The sequence below is a fragment of the Microplitis mediator genome, chromosome 3 (genome assembly GCF_029852145.1).
Source record: "Microplitis mediator isolate UGA2020A chromosome 3, iyMicMedi2.1, whole genome shotgun sequence".
In the NCBI taxonomy this organism is placed as follows: Eukaryota; Metazoa; Arthropoda; class Insecta; order Hymenoptera; family Braconidae; genus Microplitis; species Microplitis mediator.
The window spans coordinates 14,532,599-14,555,340 of record NC_079971.1 but is presented as its reverse complement, the minus strand read 5'-3'; the positions used below and the strand labels follow the sequence as shown (position 1 = coordinate 14,555,340).

General features: G+C 28.6%; 1 protein-coding gene and 1 long non-coding RNA gene across 2 annotated transcripts; one reads left to right on the top strand and one right to left on the bottom strand.

Moving 5' to 3' along the window:
* Positions 1 to 7,162: 7,162 nt before the first annotated feature.
* Positions 7,163 to 9,638, bottom strand: LOC130664958 (uncharacterized). Its single transcript, XR_008989493.1, has 3 exons — positions 9,283 to 9,638; positions 8,987 to 9,189; positions 7,163 to 8,870 (listed from the first exon to the last, which is right to left on the bottom strand). It is a non-coding gene; the product is annotated as an uncharacterized LOC130664958 (long non-coding RNA).
* Positions 9,639 to 12,962: 3,324 nt separating this feature from the next.
* LOC130665555 (uncharacterized) lies at positions 12,963 to 22,312 on the top strand. Its single transcript, XM_057466003.1, has 11 exons — positions 12,963 to 13,247; positions 14,084 to 14,206; positions 14,295 to 14,474; positions 14,607 to 15,344; positions 15,411 to 15,515; positions 15,602 to 15,835; positions 16,058 to 16,336; positions 17,110 to 17,454; positions 17,528 to 19,105; positions 19,752 to 20,024; positions 20,119 to 22,312. Exons 1-11 carry the CDS (start codon positions 13,136 to 13,138, stop codon positions 20,334 to 20,336), a joined length of 4,185 nt encoding a protein of 1,394 aa, XP_057321986.1. The 5' UTR covers positions 12,963 to 13,135; the 3' UTR covers positions 20,337 to 22,312.
* The last annotated feature ends 430 nt before the right edge of the window (positions 22,313 to 22,742 follow it).

Sequence of the window (22,742 nt, the reverse complement as noted above, 5' to 3'; positions counted from 1 at the left end):
CAAATTGAAGGGCATAAAATTTCCTAGAAAAATGATAGGGTCGGATTGTTCAAAAAAATTTATTGACGCCCATAGAGGTATTGAAAGACCAGCATACATTTTGAAAATTTTTTTTTGTTGGTTTTCTTATGATTACTCCGGAACCGTACATGATAAAAAATTTTGAGGTCCAGATCTGAAAATAAGAAACTTGAAGCTACAATATGCTTTTTTGAATTTTCTGATACGACCATTTTTCACCAGGTTTTAGCGTGTTGAAAATCACCTAAAAATTTCGGATTTTTTTTATATCCCTTAATTTTTGTGACCAGTGTATGTCTTAGTCTATTCGATTTATTACTTTGTTAAAGAGTTAACAATACTTAGAGCTAAAAATTTTTTCCATGTTATTTGAATCGGAAAATTAAATTTTTTAATGGGCTAGGTCTGTAATCGACATAGAATTTTTCTTCTTGCGCGAAAATTTGTTTTTTGTGTTGTCTGTGATTTTTTCCACATGCACTTCAAACAAAAAAAAAGGCCATTCGGCAGCCGAAATGAAAGGTAGATTTTCAAATTGATCTATATATAAAGTTTAATACATACATCCCTTGTGATACATGTTAGTGTATAGTCATGATATGGAACTAGGCTCATTTTTCAAGAGTGAGAGTAAAAAACGACAACGACTATTTTCGATAGAGAACTTCAGATAGTTGATTTGACAAAACATTATATAGGTAACCTACCAAACTAAACTTCACGTAAAAAAAGTATAGAAAATTTAATTAGTATGAGATTATAATTGTAATTGCTATTACGATGGCAAGATCAGATATAATTATAGGACTACAGGTACGATTGAAACATCATAAATATTAAAAGAAATACTTTTAAAATATAAAATAGCTGTGAAATTTGCTGGTTATTTTGTTCAAAATAAAATACAACTGACAAAATTGTATTATAATGGAAAATTCATAAGTTATGTGGAATGAAAACCATATTTACAACATTTTTTGATTTCATTAAAACTTTCAAGGCTATCAAATTATTAAAAAAAATGGTCAAAATATAAAGTTTAAGACCATAAATTAAAGCTTATTAGTCAAGCTTTAAAATACTTTTTACAGAAAATATCTGAGTTTTAGTTTGAAAGTTATATGAACTCTAAAAGTGAGTAAAAACTGATTTTTTCGAAAAATCGTGAAGATTTTAAACAGCCATAACTTCAGAACTATTCGAACGATTCAGCTCATCTTTGAACTTGATTAAGATAATCGCCTATAGAATAAGTGTGAAAAATTTCATTAAGATCCGATAAGAACTGTAGGTGCTATCGTAATGACAAGACCAGTGATAATCGTAGGGAGTAGAGGTACATTTGATCCATCGTAAGTAATAAAAAAAATACTTTTAAAATCTAAAATAGCAGTGAAATTTACAGGTTATTTTGTGCACAGTAAAATACGACTGGCGAAACTAGATTATAATGGAACAAGCGTAAGTTATGTGGAATTAAGCCCATATTTTCAACATTTTTTGATTCCATTAAAATTTTCAAGGCCATCAAATTATGGGAAGAAATGGCCGAAATATAAAGTTTAAGGTCATAAATTGAAGCTTATTAGATAAGCTTTCAGATACTTTCTACGGAAATTGTCTATGAGTATTAGTTTTAAAATTATATGAACATGAATGTGAAAAAAAATTGATTTTTTCGAAAAATCATGGATATTTCAAAAAGCCATAACTTCTAAACTAATCAACCGATTTCGCCCATCTTCGAACTTAACCGTGATAATTGCCCATTAAATAAGTGTGAATAATTTCATTAAGATCTGATAAGAATTGTAGGCGTAATCGTGTCCTCAAAACTGCGTTATATCCCATATATATATATATATATATATATATATATATATATATATATATATATGGGTCATTCCACCAAATAAAATTATTTTTACGGGGCGACCCTCGTCGATTTGGTTCAAACTTTGTAGAGTCGTTCTATGTATTATAAAAAAAATTCTCTAAAAATGAGAGCCTTTTATATGCAGCTGTTTCAAAGTTATGAGTTTTTGAATTTTTTAAAAATTTTTGTTTTCAACTTTCTCATTAATTTTTTTTAAGGAAAAAATTTTTTTTTAAAAATGAGCACATAACAGTTTTTCGTAGGAAAAATTCTCAGCTTTCGAATAAAAATATCTATTTTTCATTTTATGTTACAAAATACCTTTTAAAATTCAATTAAAGAGGAAAAAACGATTTTTATGACTCTGCGGCGCTTGATACATCTAATTTGATATTTTTTTCTGAAAGCTGAGACTTTTTCCCACAAATTATGTGATTTTCACGATGTGCATATTTTTTGTTTGAATAAAATTGAATAAAATACAAACTCTCTATGATTAAAAAACGTTAATTCTTATTTATTTTGAGGATGTTGATACATTTTTACCACATATATATCCTAAGCTATCAACAATAAGTGAGATAGGGTGTGTTTCATCGTTTATGACTCAAAGTATTGTACGTCCAAAACATTTATTTTCTAGAAAAAGTCATCATTCCCTGATTAAACCAAACGATTCGAAACGGTTTGTAATGTTAAATGCCCATAAAAAGGGTGATTCAAAAGTATTTAAAGTGTTCAAAAGCCTTAAAAAGTATTTAAAATTTTTTTTCCAATCGTTTTAAGTCGTTTCTTTCAATAAGGGATGGTTATAACAGTGAAATCAACGCTGGTAAAATTTTGAATAGCCCGGATGTATCAACTTGCGGTGTGAGGATATGTTTTCGGGTATGTATCTGCAGTAAAGCTCTAAAAACAAAAATTATAAAACTATTTTTCATGATACCAGCATCAATGGTTCAAGTCTAGGAATTAGTAATTTGAACTTTGATTCTTGTGTTTTGTTCAATAGTGATTTCAGACTATTGATGTCATCTGCGTTAATGACAGTTCTGACTTTGTAATCAAGTTTTATAAAAATTTGTGTGCATAATAAATAGTATTTATGGTTTCTGTTTAACTATAAATTGCAAAGCAAAAATTAGGCGTACACTAATGGTTGATCGCACCATTGGGTTTAATATAACTTGATTCTAACTGGCTGCTGACACTGATAATAATTTTCAATGCAGGTAATCATGAAAAAAAAGTGTGTAACACTAGATGAAACACGACTTCAGATTGCAGTTATTGTCAGCTTTTGCCTACGGCTCGGGAACCTACTTTACTTTCTTCTTTAATCGAATTTTAAAAGGTCTTTTGTAACATAAAATGAAAAATAGACATTTTTATTAGTACGAAAAACTGTTATGTGCTCATTTTAAAAAAAAAAATTTTTCCTTTAAAAAAATTAATGAAAAAGTTGAAAACAAAAATTTTTAAAAAATTCAAAAAATCATAACTTTGAAACAGCTGCATATAAAAGGCTCAAATTTTTAGAGATTTTTTTTTTTTAATATATAGAACGACTCTACAAAGTTTGAACCAAATCGACGAGGGTCCCCCCCCAAAAAATAATTTTATTTGGTGGAATGACCCATATATATATATATATATATATATATATATATATATATGTATGTTGTATAGACGTTTGTGTGACATTTTCAGTTATATTTTATTACGCTTGTGTGACTTTAATACCTTTCTGTGACGTTACACAAAGGTTTTTATATTATACATTACGCTTGTGTGACGGTCACATAAGGGTATAGTGCACAAAATATTATTTACTATCATTTATACCTTGCTGTGACACACGTTACTGATAGTCAAACCTTGTGAAGCAAAATTTCTAATGAACTTATGAATGTGAAATACCTTATTTTGATTCATTAGACTACGATAAATTAACAAATTTTTTCCAAAAGAGAAACAACTTTTTGAAGAACAGCTCCAAGGATTTTTAAGGCTTAAAGATCTAAATAAAATATTGCATTTATGATGTGTAAAGATTGATGATAGGAGATTGATAATATTCTTGGTCAACTGTTTGAAATTTGATAAGATTAATAAGAATCGAGATTGTACAAAATTTTAATAATTGTTCAATTGATCTGCGACGATTTCAGTTTATCTGCAGTACATTTTTCGCAGTTTGCGATAGAGGTAGAAAAAAAAACTAAAAGCCCTTTGAACTTGCGAATCAGTATCCAAACTTTCCAGAGAAAGCATTGATAATTTTGATCTCAACACATAAGAAAAATTATCTTGAGTCAAGAAAACATTTCGGAAGACAAACGTTTTCAGGAACCAAGTCAAGATTTTCTTGAGCCACGAGAATTTGTCTTGGTTAAAAAAAATTCGTCGTGGTCGGAGAAGATTTCTATTTTATTTGAGAAAGTTTAGGTTTTCAAAAAAATTTTCTCGAATGAAGAATATTTACCTTCAGTCGAGAATTTTTTTTTCTGTGCATGAGCTGGAGAAAAGTATCAATTTATACTTCATAATAAAACTAGAGAACATAATCGATGTGTAAACAAATGATTTTCCAATTTTTGTTTATGCTTATGCTTGATGAACTCAATATATTCAGACGGAAATCAGAAGAAGTGATTAAAATAGAGTCAAATAAATTTTCAGTTAGATCAGACGGTAAATTTGTTGAACCTTCGAAAAAAATGTGAAAGAGATTTTCAGTTATATTTTATTACGCTTGTGTGACTTTGATACCTTTCTGTGACGTTACACCCAGGTTTTTATATATACAGGTTTTTATATTATACATAACGCTTGTGTGACGGTCACAGAAAAGTAGAGTGTACAAAATATTATTAACTATCAATTGTACCTTACTGTGACACACCTTATTGTTCGTTAAGCCTTGTGAAACAAAATCTTTAAAGACTTGATGAATGTGAAATAATTCATTTCGATTCATTAGACATCGAGAAATTAATAAAATTATTTGACAAGAGAAATATCTTCATAAAGAACAGATTTGAAAATTTTTTAAATTAAAAGATTAAAATAAAACATTGAATCCATGGTTTTTTGTTCGTTGAACTAATTAAAATTTGATAAGATTAATCAGAATTGAAATTGTAGAGAATTTAAATTGTAGTTCAATTATTTTGCGACGATTTCAGTTTATCTGCAGTACATTTATCGGAATTTCTTTTAAGGTTGGGAAAAAAATTTTAAACTGGTTGAACTTACGAATCAAAACTTTCCACAGAAAATGTTAATAATTTCAATCTTTTTGAGCTCGAATAAAGTAATTAAGTAATTTCTGACAAAATCGTACTAATTTATTGCAGACGAATGTTTCATAGATTAGCGAGAGTTTTGATCGACAAGCTGGCAAATTTCTGAATAACAGAATGTGTCATTGCCTCATTAAACTAGAACTTACAGCTAAACTATTAAGTTTCCGAGCAATGTTATTGAAAACTTTTGAATAGACAACATAATTTCTGACAAAATTGTACGAATTTATTTTAGAAGTATCGATCATAATTTAGCGACTATTCTGATTGTCAAGCTGGCGGATTTTCAAATAACTGAATGTTTCCTCGAATTTTCGTATTACCTCATTCAACTGAAAATTACAGGCACATTATCGGGTTCACGCGCAATATTATCGGAAATTTTTATACAGACGAAATAAATTCTGACAAAAATTGTACTAATTTAATGTAGACGTACCTCTCATAGTCTAGCGAGAAGTTTGATTGACAAGCTGGCAAATTTTTTTAAATAACTGAATTTTTCATTACCTCATAAGACTAAAAAGTACAGCTAAACTATTGAGTTTACAAGCAATGATATCAGAAACTTTTATATAGACAATGAACTTTCTAAAAAAATAGAACTGATTTATTGTAGCGGTATCTATCATAGTTTAGCGAGAACTTTAATTGAAAAACGAGCAACTAATATATTCTTTTCTACGTAAAGATGCTTTTCTATGTAAAGATGAGAATTTAATATGTGCGACTGGAGAAAGAATTGAAAAAAAATTTTTTTTTGTTTTTTTTTAAATTTCTCAAAAACGGCTAGATAAATCAATTTCAAAATTTGATCAGCTTTAGAACTTGATAAAACACGTCGATTGCTGCCTCAATCGTCTTAATCGGTCCATTCGTTTACGAGATATCGTTGATTAAAAAAATAGTGAAAAACGTTTTTATTCGGATATCTACATAAAAATTGAATCATTCGATTTCAAAATCTAATCAGCTCTAGAACTTAATAAAACGCGTCGATTGCCGCCTCAACCATCAAAATCAATTAATTCGTTCGCGAGATATCGTGGGAGAAAGAAATGCTAAAAAATGTTTTTTTAGAAAACAATGGCATACAAAAGTATTTTCGAGCTCTAAGAGTTCGAAAATATATTCACAATAATGTTTTCGAGTTCAAGGAGCTTGAAAACAGCGGGAAGTTTTAGGGCTGGCCCGCAGGGTTATCCGATAGACCGATTTTTTTTTCTTTAATTACTGTGAAAAAAATTGTTAAAAATGATGATAAAAAATTATGGTGAAGTTTGAGCTCCTAATATTAATAAAAAGAGATGCCTCTTCATGATTTTTATATCATTTAAATGACTTAGGAAAAAAAATTTTAAGTTTGGAACTGTATACCTCGGCCCTGGCTTATATATGTACAGATATATTTAGAATATAGTTTTGTAGGAAATTGAACGCTCTACAAAATGAGTCTCTTATCATTTTTTGATAAATCCATCTGTTCAAAAGTTATTGGAGCTCTAGGTCAAATTATCGTAAATTTCTAGACCTTTTTACATGTCCGGCGAAACTATTAGACTTATCACAAAACTTCAGAGGATCTTTTTTGTAGACAATTTCATCCCCTATAAATGATTTCCAGTCAAGTTTTTTCAAATTCCACATTGTTTCCTAGTTATTTCCATTTCAATATCGAGTTCTTGAGATCGATCAAAACACTACTTTTTTTAAGAACTTGACATTAATATGAAAATAACTAGAAAACAATGTGGAGTTTGAAAAAACTTAACTAAAAATAATTTGTAGGAAATAAAATTATCTACAAAAAAAATCTTATAAAGTTTTGTGATAAGTTGGATAGTTCTGCCAGAAAAGTAAATAGATCTAGAAATTTACTTTGATTTGACTTCAAGCTCCAATAACTTTTGAACAGATGAATTTATCAAAAAATGATAAGAGACTTTTTTTGTAGAGCGTTCAATTCCCTACAAAACTATATTCTGAATTTATCTGTACAATAAGCCAGGGCCAAGGTATAAAATTCCATACTTAAAATATTTTTTTCCTGTTATTCAAATGGGAAATGAAAAATTACGAAGAGGCGCTTCTTAATGTAAACATTAAGAACTCAAACTTTACTGTTATTTTTTTTCATCATTTTTAACCAGATTTTTACGTTAGCTAACGAAAAAAAAAAATTAGTTCTTTCTTTTGGCCCACTTTACTTATTATACTAGAAATTACATCCGATCTGTTGAGTTTACGAGCAATGTTATTGAAAAATTTTTTCTAGATCAAATAATTTCTGACAAAATTGAACTGATTCATTTGAGACGTATCTCTTATAGCTTAGCGAGTATTGTGATTGACATGCTGGCAGATTTCTAAATAACTAATTTTTCATTGAATTCTTTATTACCTCATTAGACTAAATATTACAGCCGAACTGTTGAGTTTACGAGCAACGTATTCGAAAACTTTCTTATGGACAAAATAATTTTTCACAAAATTGTACTGATTTATTGTAGATGTGTGTATCATGATTTAGCGAGAATTTTGACTGACACGTTGGCATATTTTTAAAGAACATAATTTTTTATCAAATTTCCTACGACCTCATTTAATATCTCTCCAAAAGTTGTTCACATTATTAATTTATTTCTCCAACAGGTCAGCAACAATTTTAATATCATCGATAAATATAATTATTTTTTGTTAATTTTCATTCATATTGACTTTCAGAAAAACACATTTTTAATTTTTACTGAATGATCAAAGATTTCATGCAATAGAATTATGTTTAATCAAAATTCTATTTTTTTTTATGATTTGGTATTTAATATCATCATCGATAGTTCAGCCCAGATTTTGGAACAAATAAAAAAAACATCTTGTCCTTGTGGCTTTCTATAAATTGCGATATAGATAACATTGAATCGAAGTTCTAGTTGATGCACGATTAAATATTTATTCATCTAAAGAAAGTTCATCTAGAGTTTCATAATTGAATAAGATAAAAAAAATCGGCTTCCACCATAAACTGTACAGAGACCAGCAAATAATAATTTCAGTGAAATAATCAAGTACTCAGGAAAATTCAATTGAAGTTTTTAAGAATTTAATTTTCTCTGAAATTTATTTTAGCGTTTTCTTCATGTCTGACAGATAATGAATCAAAATCTTAAGTTAAAAGAAAATATAATAAGAAATGTCTTTGTTGGTGATGATTCAGTTCTTCGTAAAATTCACTTAGTATATTTCTGATGTAACTTTGATCGTTCAACTTTAATTTTAATTTAAAAAATGATAAATATTTTACTTGGTGTCGATGAAACTAAACAAAAATTTCAGCTAAATGATTCAAAATACGACAGATATATATAGGATTGAAGTTGTAGGTAATTTAACTCTGCATGAAATTTATTTTAGGCTTTTTTGTTGATGTCACGGAAGTTAAGTCAGAATTTTAGTTACAGAAATTTCCATCCTCCATCGAATAGGTTTTTATAACTGTACATATGATAATTTATTTACTCAAATCAGGATCAAGGATTTTGAATAAATTCAATTATTTATAAAATTAAATAAAATCATTAGCGTTGTATCCACAATAGTTAAATCAGAAATTTTGAATAAAATCGAAAAGACATCGTGCTTATGCAGTATTCTCTATAAGTTAAAACCTAAACAAACGTAAATTAAGATTTAGTTGCATAAATAAAGATATGATAAGATCATGTTGGTTTGAAGTAATAAAAAATTATATTAAACAGTTCAGAACTTATTTTCCGTATATAACCTGATCAATTCGTGATGAAAATTTTCTTTTAATTTCGTATTTCTGATGCTCTAACATTATGTAGTGCAATGATTTTATATTCTCTAAAAAGAATTGATCGATCTAGATTCAATTTGCATCGGTTGGAATTAAGATCAGAAATTTTATCCAGTTAAATTTCTGAATTAAATAAAATTATAATAAAAACTCATCCACACGTTCATCTAAAAGATAAATAAATAATATAACGATTGGTTTTTCCAAACTCTAAATAACTAGTCAGAATAATAATAGTTTTGCATGGTTTTGTGTCTTACGGAAAGTTTATTCACTCGTTGAACAGTTATCGTTCATAAACAATTAAAAAAATTGAAATAAATTAATTCAGACTCATTTTATTTATTTTTTTTTTTTATATTTTATATTATTTAGTTGTACTTGTGTGAGTAGTAAGGTCATCCAAGAACACAATTAATTCTTACGATTTAATCTTTCTTGAATGAAAGTATAAATACAGTTGATGAATAAATTTTTTTTCAATTTCGCTCACGCTGCTTGTCTGTTATAAAATAATATTTAGAAAAATAAAATATTAATATTAGTTCTTGTGCAACGTAAATTTGGTTAATGTAAACATTCGATTCTTTCTCTTCTCTATGGTTTGCAAAAACTACCTTACCAACAAACCTATTTAGTTCGACTTTTACACTTTTACCCTAATAGTGACTTTAGCATGAAATTGACAGTAATTTGACAATCGAAATTGCCGAAATTTTCCGCCCTAATTTACCGACAATTTGACAGCAAAATTTGGAACAAAAAATTTGCAATTACATTTTTTTCAGTTGAGAGGTATCTTTTGTTACTAGAAAAAGATCCTAATAAATGTACGCTTGAATTTTCCGTCAAGTGTTCATCAACTTCGGGGTTTCCATTTTTGACGACAATTTGTATACAACTTTTTAAGTAAATTTGCATTCTAATTCGGGTAGAAAATTTACGTCAAATCGTATAGCAACTTGTATACAAATTATCGTCAAAAACGGAAAAGCCCGAAATTGACGGATATTTGACAAAAAATTCACGGAAACTTCTGTAAACTTTTGAGAAGCAGACTGTAATATTAGGATACTTTTCCACATCTTTGAGATTATTTTTTTTTAAATGGCCTTCCAAAAGTGAGCGTAAATTAATGCTTACTATTGGTTTAAGCTGTACTCGAATAGTAGTAAAATGTTAGAACATCATATAAATACAAACAACTTGTCGTCAAATTGGAGGAACCTTTCACTGAAAAAAACTTGGCTACTTGTGTCATTTTTTCTGTAACTAGTTTGGAAATGAGTAACCCAAGATGTCAGGTTTGTAAAGCCATTATTTGCTCAGCAAGCCTGACTATCAAAGGTAGCGTTATTTTTCTACCCTAATAGTACATTTTGCTTTAGCAAAAGTTTACTTACAAAAGTTTCCTAGAATTTTTTCACAAATTTTCATCAACTTCGGACTTTTTCGTTTTTTACGACAATTTGTATGCAACTTTCTATTGAATTTGATGTAAATTTACTGCCCGAATCAGAATGCAAATTCACTTCAAAAGTTGATTAGAAAAAAGTTGTCGTCAATTTCCAGGCAAATTTTATGTCAATTTATTGTTAGTTTGACTTGAAAAATTGTTCAGTATTTTTTTACCGTCAAATTGTAGACAATCTTATGTATAAATTTGCTTACTTTCTGAAATGGTAAGAATAAACATTACCGACTCCCTGATAGCCAAGTTGTCCGCAACTTGTCGACAACCTACTGCCGCAACCTGTCGCCAAGTTGGTCGCAACAGTTGGCATTTCTATGAGTTGATGGCAACTTTCCGAGAAACTTGTCGACAACTTTCAGCTCGTGTAACTGTTGCTGACAAGTTGGCTATAAGTTGCTCAGAAACTTGGTGGCAGGCTGCGGCAGTAGGTTGTCGACAAGTTTCTGAGCAACTTGTAGCCAACTTGTCAGCAACAGTTACACGCGCTGAAAGTTGTCGATAACTTGTCGTCAAGTTGGTCGCAACTCAGGTACACCAACTTTCTGATCAGAAACTCTGGCTATCGAGTTTTTTTTTCATAAAAAGTTACCATAACCCTGATAGCCAGAGTTTCTGATCAGAAAGTTGATGTACCTGAGTTGCGACCAACTTGACGACAAGATGTAGACAACTTTCAGCTTGTATAACTATTGACTACGAGTTGGCTCCAAGTTGCTCAGAAAGTTGCCGTCAACTTATGGAAATGCCAACTTTTGCGGCCAACTTGGCGGCAGTAGGTTGTCGACAAGTTTCGGCCAACTTGGCTATCAGGGAAATTTGAAGAAAAATTAACCACAAAATTTTATTTTCAACTTTCGCTGTCAAATTGTCGGCAAATTCGGGCAGCAAATTTCAGGTGATTTCAGCATCAAATTACCGTCAATTTCAAGCTAAAGTGGCTATTAGGGTAGCTGTAATCAATCGTGCCAACCTATTATATTCAATATTTTCGTCTTTACAACCAGATGTTTTACAAGCCTTCTGTTTTAATCGTGATACTTTGTTACTTACCCCGAAAACCTAGAAAATCTTGTCCGATTCATTTTTAACAACAATCTATGGAGTGCCATAGACTGAGCCTAAAGTAGATATCAAACCCTGTAGTAAGCCAACGAATGACCGAAAAATTTTAAGGATGGAACTATAATAAACTTTTCAAAAAAAAAGTTGTTATGAAAAATTGTTAAATCCAAGAACCGAAAAAAAATAATATTACTGTTTAAATTATTAATAAAAATGCCTCGAAGCATAATAAAAGTTCAACTGAAATGAAACAAATCAGTTTAAACTTATGATTAGAATATATTCATGTACTGATTGTTATTGGTCATTTAAAAAATAAGTCACAACATAAATCTACCAAAACTGCTCCGAACATCAGACGCACTATCAACCCTCTTAATAGAAAATTCAACTGTTGGTAAAGTAACTTCCCAGCGATAACAAGTGGAATAGATATGCACGGCGGATAAATACAAGAAAGTACAAGCAGTTGCAAAAGTATTTGAAATAATTTTTTCATGTTAACTTTTTGGTTTCATGATGAGTAATAATTAACTTTTAGAATATTTTTTAGGCAATAAATAATATTGAATGATAATGTTTAAAGATGAAACACCATAAATAAATTATGCTTAAGTGATAAATTTTATACACCACCGAAAACATTGGTATAAAAAATTAAAAAACCTCAGCTGTTAAAAATTTTGATTAATTATTTATTGTAATATCTTATTAAAGTTAATACAAAAAGTTTTAATTTTATTTAAAGACATTCATATAATTAAGTTAAATATTAATAAAAGGAATAAAACATTTTTTTACTTGCAATATTCCTATAAATAATAATAAAAATAAATAATTTTAACATATAAAAAAGTTTATAAAAAATTATATGGACATAGCTTTAAGTTTGACAATAACATTTAAATATTTTATTATCTACACTATGGCTATCGATATTCAGTAATTAAATCGTTTGTCAAAAAAAGATATTCATTTTTTAATACAAGCTATTTCCTCTGTAGGAATATCAACACAAAAATAAACTGGATTTAATAAAAATATTAAATTTCATTTAATACTTATATTTTTCCATTGCATAGTTGATAGGTATAATTTATAGATCAATATAAAAGTAAATGAATCTAATGACAATTTTAAACAGTGTTAAATTAACCATTTTTAAATTTGGCGCGTAAAGTTACATTGGTAGCTCTGACTTTTTGTGCTTACATGCAGCCAATTCCAAATGGGACGTAGGGTTTTTTTACATCAGCCTTTTTTATTGTACAAAATAAATTTTAGCCAATCTTTTAATAAATAAATTTTTTTCCAAGTGGCTAACAAGAAATAAGTTATTAGTAGTAGTTTTGTAGTCATAACAGAATAGACATTATATATACATATATATATATATATATATATTCTCTACACACTTGGATGTACGGCTAGGTCCATTTTACTTTTCTGTGTTGACAACGTTCAGATGTTCCCGGGTGTTCTAAGAATTTGATGTATATCGGTTATTGCATCATTTCGAGTTGAACAATAAGTTTTAATGCGTAGTTTCAATTGATAAAGTTATTAAAAAAAAGAAAATGAAGCAAAACGTAAAATCAGAGTCTGAGTATTTTACTCGTCGTAAATACATGAATCATAGGCCACTTGGTCTTGACAAAAAACCAAAGATTTTTATTAAAGAATGTAAAGGTAAGTCGACATACTTTGATTAATTTATATCACTGTTGAATTAATTACATTAGCTCATTATTATTAAAAAGTTTTACATGAATATGCACGTAATGGTACTTAGTATATTTCTGAAAAATTGTCTGAAAAGGTTACTATTTTGATAGACTTGATTAACACATCAGAAATATATATATATATTAGGGTGGATTGAACGAAAACATTTTTTTTTGTTTTTCTTAGTATGGGGGTAGAATTTGTACCGTATAAAAAAAAAAAATTTTTCAAGAACAAAAAAATTTTTTTACTCGACATTTTGAGGTGGCCCACTTGTTTTTTAAATAAATAATTGATGAAAGAGGGTGGTTCCAACGAAAAAATTTTTTTTTGTCCAAAATCGTGGAAAACATCTAATAATTGTCGAATGTGATTTTTTTTTACTTCACTTTCATTTTAATTCAAAAGAAAATGCTTTTCATTTTTGGATATTTTACTTAAATTACAAAAATAATAGGAAAAAAATTTTTTCAACTTCTGACTTTCAATTAGCTTTCAAGGGGACACCCTACAGATTCTAGAACACCATGTAATTTTTTTCGTTGGGACTACCCCGTTTGATCAATTATTTATTTTAAAAACGAGTGGGCCACCTCAAAATGTTGAGTAAAAAAAATTTTTTTTTCTTGAAAAATTTTTTTTTTTTTAAGGTACAAATTCTACCCCCATGCTAAGAAAAACAATAAAAAATTTTTTTTTCAACCCACCCTAATATAAATATATATATATATATATATATATACATGTATCATATAAATAATTTTTATGAAGATATCCATTTTATAAAATAACTTTTACAGTGTTTTTGGGAAATAAACACGATTCTGTGGTTGCTGACTGCACGAAAAAAATTTCATTCCCACTAAAGATAAAATGTACGAAGGGCAAGAAAGGCACATCTAATTTTAAAGCTTTATGCAAAGGTCCGTTTAATTTAATGTTTTAAGTATAAATTTTCATATATCATTTAAAAAACACTTGAATAATAAATTATGTTCGTTTATTTGATAGATGAAAAATTAATCCATTTGCAAGCAGTCATAAAACTTGAAAGATTAATGGAAGACAAGAGGAAACAATTATTGATCGAAGACTGCAGTGGAAAAAAAAACTCTGCATCTCTGAATTTCCGGTATAATTTAGAAACAACAACTATTGTACATGACGAGATTCCTTCAATTATTACTTCAGGTATACCATACAATAATTGTTTATTTCTACGTTTGGTATTATGTGATGGAAATTTTTTTTTTGGTTATTTTGATATAATAAATTTAGTGATTTGCTAATTTATTAATTTTTAATAAAACTATATGCTTCTAGATCTGAATAATAATTTACAACTAACAGAAAACAAAAATACCATCGATGCTCAAACTACAGTGACAAATGTGGATGAACTAGTACTTGATCCAACTGATAATTTGCAGATGACATTAGATGAAAATATTTTTGATACTCAAAATACAGTTATTGCTCCAAATAAATTTGTTCTGGATACAACCGACAATATACAGATGCCAGAAAATATAAATACCTTGGCTCTTAGTACTTTAGATACTCAAAAAACTGTAGTAGATGCAAATGAATCACTTCCGGGTCTCTCTGATGAACTACAGATAAATAAAAATAAAAATACCATCGATGCTCAAACTACAGTGACAAATGTGGATGAACTAGTACTTGATCCAACTGATAATTTGCAGATGACATTAAATGAAAATATTTTTGATACTCAAAATACAGTTATTGCTCCAAATAAATTTGTTCTGGATACAACCGACAATATACAGATGCCAGAAAATATAAATACCTTGGCTCTTAGTACTTTAGATACTCAAAAAACTGTAGTAGATGCAAATGAATCACTTCCGGGTCTCTCTGATGAACTACAGATAAATAAAAATAAAAATACCATCGATGCTCAAACTGCTTTAATTGATGTAAATGATTTACTTCAGGATTCAACTAATAATTTAAACATAACAGAAAATGAAAATACTGCAGTTGCTCAGAACACTTCAGTTGATATAATTGACTATTCATCGACTTATAAACAAGGTATACATAAGTTTTATTAACATGTTTTCAATCTCATTTATGAATTTTATCATTTTATATTTACAGAAGTTACTATATTTAATAATGAGACTCAAGCTTTCGAGAAAATAGATTTGATAGTTATCAAAAATACCGAAAATTATAATAACCAAAGTGTTACTGAAACTTGTGGTAAGCATTAATTATAATGAAAAATTAATTTTTTTCTGTTTTTTTTTTTTTTTTTATAATACGCAAATCAATTTGCTTTTTACAAGGGCTTACTTATGAAAATGAAGACAGTCAGATAGATCATATGAGAAATTTATATGTATCTAATACAGAATGTAGTTGGTCAAATATAGAAGAATTAAATAATGTAGATCTGGAGTATGGTAAAGTTGATGAGAATTATAATGTACAAGATGAAGTCAACAGCACTGATTTGCATATTCCAATAAAAAAAATTACCAATGAAAGACAACATCCGAGTTCTCCCACGTCATTAGCAAGTACGTTTTAAATTATTATTTTAAATAATTTGTCAATTTGGAACAGAAATTGTTAAAAATTTTACCAGTTGTAACATTTTATTTTGTTTCATTCGAATGTATATATTTGGGTTGATTTTTTAAGTTAAATATAACTAGTTTGTTGAAGTTAAATATAATCGCAGGATGTTTCGTGGACGCTTTTCGTTGAGAACAATTAAATTAAATTTTTTTTTTTTCAAGGCTTTCCAAATGACAACGATAAAGAACCGCCAGAAAATACGGAATGTGATTATGAATCAGATGCAGATTCTCGTTGGTCAGATATCGAAGAATTGAATAATTTAGATCTTGTGAATGACGAAGTCAGAGATGATTCTTGTATAGAAGATATTGTTGGTAACATTAATTTGACATTGGATAAATCTTGTCATTGGCGTAATTCAGAAGTAAACGATGAAAATCAAATGACTACAGTTATCGATGAAAGACGAGAACTTAATGTAACAAGCTCATCAATAGGTATGCTTTTAATGTTTGGAAAACTAATTGAATTAGAAAAAGAACTATAGTTGATTTTTTTTTTATCTCATTAATGTTTTGTAGGCTTTTAAAATTCTTTCAATAATCTCATCATTATTTACAATGGGTTGTCATTTTTATTTAGCTTAGATGAATTAATCAAATTTGCATTGACTTTTCGCTAAATGAACAATCATGATAAAGATTATCTTATTTTCGATGATCACTTATAGTCGTATTCATTTGATACAAAGTTAAAGTATAGCTTTAAAAATCAAAAATTCTTGGTAACGTCCATTAATAATTATAATTTTAAATTTGATAAATAAGTTTATTGTAATTGGAATTCCGAAATGTGAAAAAAAAAATTAATGACCACATTTTCTTTGTGATTTTTTGAGATAAACAGCAACATTATGGAAAAAATCTTAGAAACAATAATTATAGAGCTTTGTAAAACTACTTTGTTGTTAACAATTGTCACTTAAAATTCTTTAACCTTAGAGAGATAAAATGAGTTTCGTAGATATTTGTTAGCCTGGTCTGTAATGACTACTCAGTATTAGTACGCTATGAAATATATAAAAGTAAAATAACAACACTACAACCTTCTATTTTTGGAACAAATTTTTTCTCATCTGCTTGTAATTTTTTTTTGCAAAGCTACTATAGGCTTTTGAATCCCTCAAATTTGTATATGAATTATTTTACACCCCCAATTTTTTTTTTTGCATTCTTAATTTTGAATTTTTACCATAAATCGTTCGTTATAGATCCAAATGAAACGCTAGATCGTAGTTCAGTAAATAATAGTGCAGACGAGAGCTATGTACCAATCCCAGATGAGTCAGCCTCAGAAAACGAAATCAATGATGCAAATAATGCATCAGATTCTTTATTGCCATTACCTCAAGATACAACTGAACTTGAATTTGAACCTCAATTTAATGCTGGGGCCCCTGATGTTGCTAATATGTTTGTTGTTCCTTCTGGAGTTATGAAAAGAAAGTCTCATTTTTGTTTCTATTGTAAGACATGGCAACGTGTGATAAGTCGACACTTACAAGATCTCCACCGTGAAGAAGATCTAGTTAAAAGTATTATTATATTGCCAAAAGGTACATTTTTAATTTAATCAGCCCTTTTTTTTTCTTTTGTATTGGTTTTAATAAATTTATTTATTTTAAAAAGGACCTGAAAAAAATCACAAATTAGAGTTGTTAAGATTGAAAGGCGATAATTTATTCACTAGTTGTACACAATATAATGACGGAGAAAAAATGGTTGTCCGGCAGCCAAACTCAAAAATGAAGAGAACTGCTGCCGATTTTAAAACGTGTCATGTCTGCTTAGGAGAGTATGCTAGTATTCATCGTCATAGACGAAGATGTGTTGGTGGAACGTACTTTCGACATAGAGCTAACCCGATTTTGTCACGAGGAGCCGCTGGGCTTATTCACGAATCAGCTACTCCATTATTACGAAAGTTATTCTCTGTAATGCACGATGATGACGTTTCTCGAGTTATACGATACGATGATTTGCTTATTTATTTTGCAAATTTACTATGTGATAAATATAGTAAACAACAGCAGCATGATATGATTCGTTCACGATTACGATTACTTGGAAAGCTAGTCATAGAAATGAAAGGAATTGAAGGAATTGGAAGCCAAATTATTGATTTTTCCTCAATCATTAATCCAAAATTTTACAGTCATCTTATTGAATCAATTAAACGTCTTACTGGCTGTGATGCAGAAAATAAAACTTGTCGAGCACCATCTGCAGCTATCACTTATGGTACTTATCTTGGAAAAGTAACTAATGCTTTTAGAAGTAAATGTATTGAAGACGAAAACCATGAACCTCTGCAAAGAATAAAGTATTTTGAGTTTCTTCATAAATCAAAATACCCTATTTGTATTAATAATTTAGCGTATGAAGAGTTAACTAAGCGCAAAAGACACAAGCAAGTCGAACTTCCAATAATGGATGACATTAAAATTTTCCGTGAACACCTGGAAAATAAATTCCAATCTGCTTTAGTAAAATTAAAAACTGAATATTCTTATCTATGTTGGAAATCGCTGAGTGAAACGACACTTGTTTTATTGCTATTGTTCAATCGTAAGAGACCGGGTGAGCTTGAAAGAGCTAGCATTGAAGATTACAGAAGCGCTAAAAAGTTTTCTGAGTCAAATAAACAGGAATATGAAAAATTATCTGAAAATGATAAAAAAATGGTTGATAACTATTTACGATTTGAGCTGGGAGGAAAATTAGATCGTAATGTTCCTGTAATTGTTTGGAAAGAGGGTCAAGAAAGCATTGAAATGATTTTAAAATATAGACGTGAAGCTGGAATTCACGAAAAGAATCCTTTCATTTTTGCTCTACCTGGCTTCGATAATTGTGCACGACATCGGCACTTACAAGCTTGTCAGCTGATTCGTGAGTATGCAAGTGAGAGTGATGCTTCGCATCCAGAAACTTTGAGAGCAACCAATTTGCGTAAACATTTTGCGACTACAGTAGCATCTCTTAAAATAGCCGAATCAGAAATATATGATATTGCTAATTTCATGGGACATGATGAACAAATTCATCGTCATCATTATCGTCAAACAACTCTCAGTCGCGATCTTTGTGGAGTATCTAAAATACTGGAAGTTGCTGTGGGGATGAAAAGTAATCACACTAGTACCAACGCAACTATTGTTGCTAGCCCATCTGTAGCGCCAACGATCTTATCTTCCAATAATTTATGTAAGTTATATCAAAGTCATTTAAAAAATTACACAAATAGATACTCAAATGTTCAAACAATTTTTAAAGTATCAATAGCTTATTGAAGGTAGATTTACTGCACACATTTTCGTATAATATTATTTGAAATTTCTAAAATTATTGTTCAAAATGCTTGCAAATATTTTCAAGTTTGATATTTAAATTATAGCTAACAGAAAAGATAAACCATCTTTAAAATTACTTAAGTTTCCATATTGTCCACATAAAAATAAAAAAAAATAAAACGAAACATTTAATGGTTAAACGTAAAAGCTTGAAGCTTTAACGATCCACAAACTTTGTGGTATCATTTCATCGTTAAAAACGATAATTTTAAAAAGAATTTGCTTTTTTTTCGTTCTAGAAAATAAAATTAAACTGATTCAAAAAAATAAATAAATAAATAAATAATAAGCATAACTAAACAAAGAAATAAATAAAAAATAGTTACGAATTTATTTTTAAAATATTATAAAAATATTTTGTAATATGTTACAAGCGGTAAAACAAGTTTGATTGAAAAACTTTATTCAGAAAAAAAATCTTATAATATTGAATTTCAATACTTATTAAGTACTAACACATTATGTTTTTTTGTTTATTTATTTTTCATGTAAAAATATAGCTTCTGAAAAAGATACACAAAATACTTTGAATAACGAAGAGATGATTGACAATGATTTGACAACTACTGACGATAATCAAATTTCTTATGGTAATGTGCAGCATGAGGATTTAGAATTAGCAAAAGATTTAGATAGTTGTGATTCTGATTTTGAAAATGAACCTAAAAAGAAAAAATCGAAGCAAAATTTTAAGAAAAAAAAAACTGTTGATTTTACTGATAAAAAGAGAGGTAAATTTACTGAAAAATATCGGCATAACCCACCAACTCCAGGTAAATCTTGCTGTTAACTATAAATATTTTTGAAATAACCATAACATTTTGACTGTATGATTTATTTTTTTAATTATACGATAATTGATTTTAGGAACTTCGAATTTAAAAACTACTCGAAAACGTTGGCGTGATGATGAGCTACTATCGGTGAAATCTGTTTTTGCCAAAAATATTGAAACAATGAAGCTTCCTACTGCTATTGAAATAAGGCAATTTCTGAGTTCACATCCAAAGATTGATCGTACTGAAGCTCAAATTCGGAGCTGGATCTGCAACCAATATATGCACGAAAAAAAAAAATTGAGATAAAAAATTCTCAATACACCGTTTCAATATAATCTTTCACCGGTTTTATAATTTTATTTTCTTTTTTTATTTTATTGTCTACTCAATTTATCATTCCTTGAGATTCATTGAATAAAGCATATCCAATTTAATGATGAATAAAGAGTACTAAGTTAAATTACAACCGATAACAAAATAAACTTTTTATAGAAATACAAGATAATTTTAGATGGGAACAGAATGCGGGTAATTTCCAAATCTTGCTTCTTATTTATTTACAAATAACCCTAGTAATACGTGTTCGAGCAAGATTCTGGAGTAATTATTTTTATCAAATTGAATCTTTGGAATATAAATTCTCGAGAACCGAATTTTCCATCGTGAATAAAAGTGTATAATAGGTTGTATTAGAAAAATTAACTGTTTGTTTTGTAAAAAATTATCCTGAAAATATTGTTTAGGATACCAAGAAAATAACCCTGCTAAAACGGTAGCTCTTAATTTTAATATTAAGGGGTGCTTCATCACGATTTTCTATATCCCATTTGATTAACATGGGAAATTTTTTATTTTAAGTTTTGAATTTTATCATGCATTAGCAAATCGCAGTATCAGAAAATTTAATGAACATTGTTGTTGGAAATTAAATGCTCTGCAAAAAAGGTCTCGCACTAATTTTGGATAAATTTAATTTTTCAAAAATGATTCAAGGTCAAAGTTTTATTCATAGTAAAATTTATAACTATTCTACTTTTTCGGCGAAACTATCAGACTTCTCGTAAAATGTTATATGATTTTCTTTTTAGAAAATTTTATTGCTTCCAAATTATCTCTGATAAAGTTTTTTGACATTCCGTATTCTTTTCTGGTTATTTTCATTTTGATGTCAAGATTTTGAAATCGACCCAAACACCATTTTTTTCAAGAGCTTTACATTAAAATAAAAATAACTAGAAAACAATGTAGATTTTCAAAATACTTTTCTGGCGACAATTTGTAAGAAATAAAATTGTCTACAAAAAAGGTCCCATAACATTTTACGATAAGTCTGACAGTTTCGCCGAAAAAGTTGAATAGTGGTAAAATTTGCTATGAATCAAACTTTGGCCTTGAATAACTTTTAAAAATTCAAATTTATCGAAAAATAATAATATACCTTTTTTGTAAAGCGTTCAATTTCCTTGAAAAAATGTTCTTCAATTTTACGGATGCTTTGATTTTCTAATGCGTGATAAAATTCCACTCAAAAAAAAAAATCCCATGTTAATCAAATAGGTAATAGACAATCGCGATTAGGCAACCATTCATATTAATAATTAAGAGCTGTCATTTTAACAGGATCATTTTTCCGTAATTTTAATCAATATTTTCAGAGTATTTTAAAAAAAAAAACTAGTCGATGTTTTTGATAGAGTCTAGTGTATAATTTCCCACTCCGTAATTGATTTTTTTTCTCTTTAGGTTGTTACATTTATAACGTTAGTGATAGATTTTTTAAGTATATAACTTTTTCTGCTGACATATATCCTGCCATTTCTAACTTATTTATCGTTTGAGGAATGTAATTTCCAACAATTGTCAAAAAAATCGAAGAAAAAAAAAAATTGAAACTTTTTTTTTGTGTTCTAAATTTTTTTTTTGACATTTTTTGGAAATTTTTTATTTTTTTTGTCATTTCTTTGCATTTTCCGAGTCACCAATGCAAAAATTTGAGAAAAGTCCAGAAAAAATAATTTTTTCACTTTGATTATGATTACAAAATTAAAGGAACAAAACTTGCTCCTTTAATTGTTTAGCAAAACTTTGATCGATGATTCTCAAAAAACGGTTCGATAGATCAATTTCAAAATTTACAGGGGTCTTGGGGGTACATTAAGCTAAAAAAGTCCCTGGCAACATTATTTTTTTTTCGATATTTTTCGAGTAGCGGTTATTTTACTAAAAAACCAAAAAAAGTCATTTTTTTGTACTTACTTCTAATGGATGTTAAAAATAAAAAAAATTTTGTTTTTCAAAAAATGATGACAGGGTCTTGTAGGGAATTTATTCAAGTTTTCAACGCCGCCCTTTAACTTTCTGTGCAAACATTGGTACCTGAAATATCGATGATCAAAGCCAAAAGGATCATTTTCTGTTTGAAGGCTGATATCTCTGCGACAAAACGTCCTACGAGGTTAAACAAAAAACCAAATTGAAGCTGAATAAATTTGCTAAACAAGCTATGAATTTGTTTAGTGAAAAGAATTTTTCTGCGGTCCGTGGGCTCTTCGGAAAAAAACAAAAATAATTTAGAAATTTTTGTCTCGCGGTATTTCTCATCTTGGCGCAATAACCGGAGCTTTTAAAAAATTTTGAAAAAAATGCACCAAAACTAGAGATTTTAAGCTACAAAATGATTTTTCTAAAATCTCGATACGATTATTTTTCACC